A 6,574-nucleotide genomic window follows, 5' to 3' on the forward strand; every position below is an offset into this window, starting at 1 on the left:
GTCGGATGTGGCCAAGATGTGAGTTAGGAATAAATCTGAAGCGACACGGGTGAGAAATCGACTGGCGAGTTGTTAGTCGGTAATCGATCTGGAACGACTTGGGTGAGGACTGGGCCGACGAGTCGCCAATCGAGAATCGATCTTGAGTGACTCGGGCGAGGACTGGGATATGCATGTGATGCACATGTGGAGTGGAATCATTTGTAAAGCAAGAAATGACTAGGAGCAATTCATATCTTATCAATGTTACTATGCGATGCAAATAGTTATGGATTTTTGGCCCACAAATCATCTCTAGTGTCGACCAAAAGAAAAAATAACTCATATCTTTACGTCACGTAGAGATGCATGCATGCATTTGAAATTTGATTTTCAGATGCATGCATTCAATTCTAATACTCATTTGGCTTTCAGATGCATGCATTCAATTCTAACACTCAAAAGAAGAGACTATGATTAATCATACCAATTGTAAACAAAAAAAAAGGAAATACTCTGATTATTACGAAGAATTTATATTTATTCGAAATTATTTTAAGAGGAAATGTTAGTGTATTGTTGGAATAAGCTAACACTAATCTTCATTAACTAATCAAAAGGGAAGCTTTCCGTAAGTACGTGCATGCATGCATGAGGTTGATTGACACCATGCAATATACTAATCGTTTGACTTGAGAGAAAAAAAAGGGAGAGATTAAATAACATGGTTTATGTCTCCTCTCATATGGCCTCATCGACGCCAATGATCAAAGTAATAATGCATCTCAATATCACGTTCGATTTCTCCATTATTGACTGCACCAACACTCAAACATTATGAATCTTATCTATACCTCTCTCTTACAACTCATGCTTCATCGTATATACACAACTTAATTTGTCTCGAACCCAATTTCCCAGTGAAGATGAAAAGGAGTTGTCAGCAAAGATGCTAATTTTATCATCGTTAATATGCTTGTAATTCCACAATCTGGTTTATAATTTTATCATCGTTAATATATGCTTGTAAGAGATGCTAATTTTCCCACCATAACTACAATGCCACTCCAAATATATGTCATGATCATATCAAAACAACACTACTTATAATAAAATTGGAAATATTTTGTACCATTGTGTAGATGTAAAGATGATTCTTCTAGTGGATTGTTATTCTCCTAATATTATAAAAAGAGAAGCTGAATGACTGAACCTTCTTTGAGTCATGACGTCTCTCAAATGTTATGAGCTTTTCCTTTTATCGAATACACTGTGACTTGAGTATCAAGAAAGAGGTTTTATCAAACAAATGCTTTAAAAGTTTTCACTTTTTTTTTGTTATCTTTCTTATTTTTATAATTTTATAATTTTATATCTTTCTTTTTTATTTGATATAATCTAATATTATATGATCTTATTTAATTAAATAAGTATATTATAGATTTGATTGGATTATCAATAGAAAATAAAATTTATTTATGATATACTTTCTTAGGAGATGACTTTGATAAGAAAACTAATCATTTATTTTAGACCTCTTGTTTTCGTCTATAAAAGAATAAAACCTTACAATGCATGACACACGATCAAAATTATTGATTTATTTTTATCTTTTCTATTCATTATTTTATTATTTAAAATAGTCTTATGATGGATATGAATGATGGATATGTAACGAAGAAATTTTTGATATTTTCTATATTTTATAGATTCATTCTATAAATACTATTCATAAATAGTGTTTAAGTGTATAGATCCCTCCGAATTTTTTATGATTTGATTTATAAATTCTATTTTAGGGTACATGTGCTCACATGATATTGATAGGCTCCGTAACCTAGAGAATTAATTTTGATCATGGCTTCAAAAACATTTTGATTTAAAAATTGACGGTCTTAGTTTTCCAAAATCAAAGGACAATTTCTAATTTTTTTTATTATAGTTTAATTAAAATTTTAAAACATAAAAAAATTTAAATTTATTTTTAAATAATAAAAAAATAAAAAATCGATAGTTTTAATTAGAACCGAAACCAGCTATTTCAGAATCTTTCATGATCGATTTTGATTTAATTTGAAATCAATAGAAGATTGATTTGATTTCGATTGTAACTCTATTCGATTCGAACCAAACAATTATGAGCTTCATCATAATGATAATTTCTCATGAACCTAGTTTGAAATAAAATCAAATAGTAACACCTACATTCACTTGCAATAGAAACACCCAAATACTTCTTCTAAACTTACCAAATTGTCTTGATGGATTTGACAAATAGAGGCCATAGATTGGTAGCATAAATGTTGCTCATAAAAAGTTGCATGTCCGAGTAGTAACACACCAAACCTTAACCTTTATATTTGGTTTTCTTATTATTTTCAATATTTACAAGTAGATGATGTGAAAAATAGGATATATATATATATATATATATATATATATATATATATATATATATATATATATATATATATATATATATATATATATATATATATATATATATATATATATATATATATATATATATATATATATATATATATATATATATATATATATATATATATATATATATATATATAAAGAGAAAACCCCTTTAAAGTTTCAGGGATTGTTTGGTAAATTCAGTCACTCTCGGCCCTAAAAGGAGGAGAAACGAATGAAAGCGGAAACCGCAATCTTTTTGGTTATCCGTTTCGCTTCGCTCTGCGTCCCTCCGCCTCTTCCTCATCCTCTGTTGCTTCCGTCGTCGATTCTTCTCTCTCTCGTTCTTCAAGGAAGAGAAGGAGGAAGAGATGGGTTCCGACGCCGCGGCCTACGATGCCTCCGTTGCCGCCATCTCTCGCGACATCGCCAGGAAAAAGAGGGTACGAATTCACGAATTCTTTTCTTCCTCCTCCTCTGCCTCCTCATCCTTAATTCGTGTGATTCGATCCCAATTACACGTCTGATTTCGTGTCTTTTTTTCGATCAGGCCAACAGGTCCGCAAAATTGAAGCAGTGCAAGCTCGATGCAAGGCGCGAGCAGTGGCTCTCCCAAGGTATTCATCCGATTTGTTTCGTTGCTCGGCGATTCGTTTGCGGATTTTTTTGGGGGAATGAGCGTGAATTTAGTTTAGTAACTTTTGAGGATCTATTTATCTCTCTTCCTTGGGGATCTTTTGATGTTTTTGTCTCAAAATTCGATTTTGTTGAGATTTCTTTTACGATCTGCAGTGAGGAACAAGGATTGCATGGTGACGAGCAGGGGAGCGCCTGCTGCCTCTTCTCCCCCTCATGTTGCTCTTTCTAAGAAGTTGGATCGCACATCGAAGGAGGAGGAGAAGCATGGGGTTGAGGTGGAGCCGGATGGGTTGAGTTCCCACGAAAGTGAGGAAGGTTCCCCGACTCACAGCAGCCACATGAATGGATGTGCTAACCATAGCATCAGCAGCGAAAGCAGCTTCGGATCCTCTTCCAGAAGCTTTAGCAATGCCGAAGTGGAGGAAGATATTTGCGAGGAGAGAGGGGAAGAGAAAGAGGGAATAGACGATTGGGAGGCCTTAGCTGATGCATTGCCCATCGCTCATGACCGCAATCAACCCAATCTGAACCCCCTAGCTTCCGTCCCAGATTCTACTGCAACAGCCGTTGGAACGAACAAAGATTGCCATGAGGGCTTCGCAAAACCACATGACAAGCCAATGGTTCCTAGAGCTTGGAGGGCAGATGATGCTTTTCGCCCACAGAGCCTGCCCAACCTCTCAAAGCAGTGGAGTTTCCCTGTGAGCAGAGAAAGGCACTATGCAGCAGCTAGGTGGGCTCACCATGACATCCTTTCCGCGCCATCAACATGTCCCATCTGCTGTGAGGACTTGGATCCAACGGACTCAAGCTTCCTCCCCTGTAACTGTGGCTTCCGCCTCTGCCTCTTCTGCCACAAGCGGATTCTCGAAGCAGATGGTCGCTGCCCTGGGTGCAGGAAGCATTATGATCCTATGGCTGGTGGTGAGGTGGGCAATGGGGGAGGAATGCAACCAGTAACTCTCCGCCTCTCTCATGCCTGTAGCATGATTTCACGAACCTAGGGTGAGAGGATCAGCTACTTTGTTTCCCTTTTTGGGTCTTTCCAGTGAGTGTTCTCATCTGCGAGATCTGAGGGTTGTTTGTGTTTTCATCATTATAGATCATATGTTGGATCTTCTTACAAGGAAGGCCATGTGAATATGGGCATAGGGTTTGGGTGTATAAGGACTAATTTTGGTAAATTTAATGCAGCGAATGTTATGTTTTATTCATTTAGATGTGTGTTCATGTGCATGTACAGGAAAAATATCTATCTATAAAGTTGATGCAATATGTTAATTTAAGTTTTGAATTTCCATAAACTGTATGATCAGGGACAATTACTTCTGTATATACTTGTATTGGGTTCTTTATTCATCGACCAGGTTCTTGTATGACAATTACGTGGAAAGTACCTTTTACATAGCATGTTACATATTCATACCTGGTGGAGTTTGGTTATTTTCCTACTTTGATATAGCGAATGATGTATAATTGTCATCCCATCATCTAATGCTTTTGTGGATAGAGCATGTCAATCATAATATACATTGGATTTAGATAGGTGAGAAAAAGTCATGGAAGTTCCTGAGATGCATCTTTGACTTCCAAGAGGGTATGCATTTTAATTTTTTATTAATTGGTACTTCTGTTTTCTTATATTTATTTATTGAATTTTGCTAATTCTGTAACTTCATGATGCAGGTTAAACTTATCTAATTATTACTACACTGCTGGTCTAGTTGTATGATCGTCCTTCATGAATCTTCATTATGCTTTTTTATCACATATTGGTTAGTCTTTTGGTTTGGAGAAAAAAAAATATTGATGTTTGCAATGTTGTCCTTTATGTTACATCTAAATTTATTTTTCTCTATGAATTTATTACTTCTGACATCAAATGAGTTTGTTTTGCTAACTTTTGAAGATTATTTATCATTTGGTGAAATCTTAGTTTGAAAAGTAGCTTTATTGTTTCTTGAGGTTGCAAGTACTATTCATCATTTATTTCTTTACGCATTTCTATGACATTAAATTCCTTTTGGTAACTGGAAAAAGGTATTGATACTTGAGAAGCTGTTGGTCAAGGTATATACACTTGAGTTTTGCTTTATAAAACCATCAAATTTATAGTCAAATTAACTTGTGTAGGTCGCAAAGAGGCACAGTTGCATAATTCAAAATCTCGATATTGGACCTGTACTGGTCCCTGGGCAGACTAGTGTTCTTCTAATATGAACCAGTGTACTGATAAATGGTACACAGCTAGAAGGAGGAGGAGGAGAAGGCGAAGAGAGGAGGCTGAGGAGTGGGGAGGCCATCAACAGCAGATTGGAGATAAAAAAAATTTGAACAGGACCAAGCAAATATCTTGGTCCAGGTGCTGGTTCCTAGTTGGACTGGTGAATACCAATCGGTATTACTGGTCCGACCAGCTTTTTGAACTGAGTTGTTGATGTTAACAAAGAAGATAAATTATTGACATATTTGTCTTCTATGTTGCCAAGCATGCTTTTGTGTGACCTAGATGAATCCTATCTGATAAAGACAAGCTATGAATATTACCAATGAGTTCGTGTCAGTAGGTGTTGTAGCAAGCTAAATTAATTACGCAAGATTGTTGCAAGGAACAACTGCAAAATTCAGGATTCTTAAATAAAAAAAAGTAAGTTGAAGAAAGCAAATTTTAAAAATAGAGGCATTTACAATATTGCAAGTAGTCTAAAGCTAGATAAAGGAATGGAGTGGAAGACTGATGTTGAGTTTCACAAAATCTTCTCCAAAATTTAAGATGAGGATTTAAAAGATTGACAAATTGGTGCTTTCTTGTATTTGTGACTACTGAATAGGTTATTTCTGAATAAAGTTTGAAATAGTATATAATTTTATCTGAAAATTAACAAAGGAACATGTTTTGACAATTGTAAAATATTTGGTAACCTAAAACGGGTACTGTTTATAAATACAATCTACAAGGATGTCACTTATCACCATGGTTATCATTTATCAACTCATTACTGGAGTTTTGGCTATTGAAAGATAATGGTTTGCTTATGCCCTTGTCATGCCCTTGTTAAATGATAGACACAGTTATTAGGTAGTTAAATTTGATGAATTCTTAATATTATCCATGAATGAAGCTAGGTGCATCCGATTTAAAGATCCTATGGAGATAGATTTTTACTCCATTGCTTCTGAAAATAAATCTCTCTTACTGCAGCAGCTTTTCTTTTCCATTATTAGATAAACAAAGAATTCAGCATATCTGATGTCAATTGGTTTGAGCTTCAGAGTTACTACCCCTCTATTCTTCTGAATCAGTTTGATTTGTTTTAAATGCTTGGTTTCTTTAATGTGTCAGATACCATATGCTTGAAGGACATGTATACGGTTTATGCTTCAAGTGTTCTTGCAGTTCTTCCTGAAAACAGGATTTTGCTAGTCTTGGAGAAACATGTAAATATCATCATCCACATGACAAACATGACATATGACTAGTTCAGTTGAATGTTTTGAGTCTACCTGTTTGAAAGATTTCTACTGCTTG

General features: G+C 35.1%; 1 protein-coding gene across 1 annotated transcript; it reads left to right on the top strand.

Annotated features, from left to right (window-relative positions):
• Positions 1 to 2,636: 2,636 nt before the first annotated feature.
• Positions 2,637 to 4,259, top strand: LOC135641984 (uncharacterized). Its single transcript, XM_065157716.1, has 3 exons — positions 2,637 to 2,849; positions 2,957 to 3,023; positions 3,199 to 4,259. Exons 1-3 carry the CDS (start codon positions 2,778 to 2,780, stop codon positions 4,047 to 4,049), a joined length of 990 nt encoding a protein of 329 aa, XP_065013788.1. The 5' UTR covers positions 2,637 to 2,777; the 3' UTR covers positions 4,050 to 4,259.
• The last annotated feature ends 2,315 nt before the right edge of the window (positions 4,260 to 6,574 follow it).

Source organism: Musa acuminata, chromosome BXJ1-4 (assembly GCF_036884655.1).
Source record: "Musa acuminata AAA Group cultivar baxijiao chromosome BXJ1-4, Cavendish_Baxijiao_AAA, whole genome shotgun sequence".
Taxonomy (NCBI): Eukaryota; Viridiplantae; Streptophyta; class Magnoliopsida; order Zingiberales; family Musaceae; genus Musa; species Musa acuminata.

Coding starts and splice junctions, on each gene's coding strand:
- LOC135641984 (XM_065157716.1), top strand. CDS start 2,778: ATGGGTTCCGACGCCGCGGCCTACGATGCCTCCGTTGCCGCCATCTCT. Junction 2,850..2,956: donor ACATCGCCAGGAAAAAGAGG/GTACGAATTCAC, acceptor TTTTTCGATCAG/GCCAACAGGTCCGCAAAATT. Junction 3,024..3,198: donor CGAGCAGTGGCTCTCCCAAG/GTATTCATCCGA, acceptor TACGATCTGCAG/TGAGGAACAAGGATTGCATG.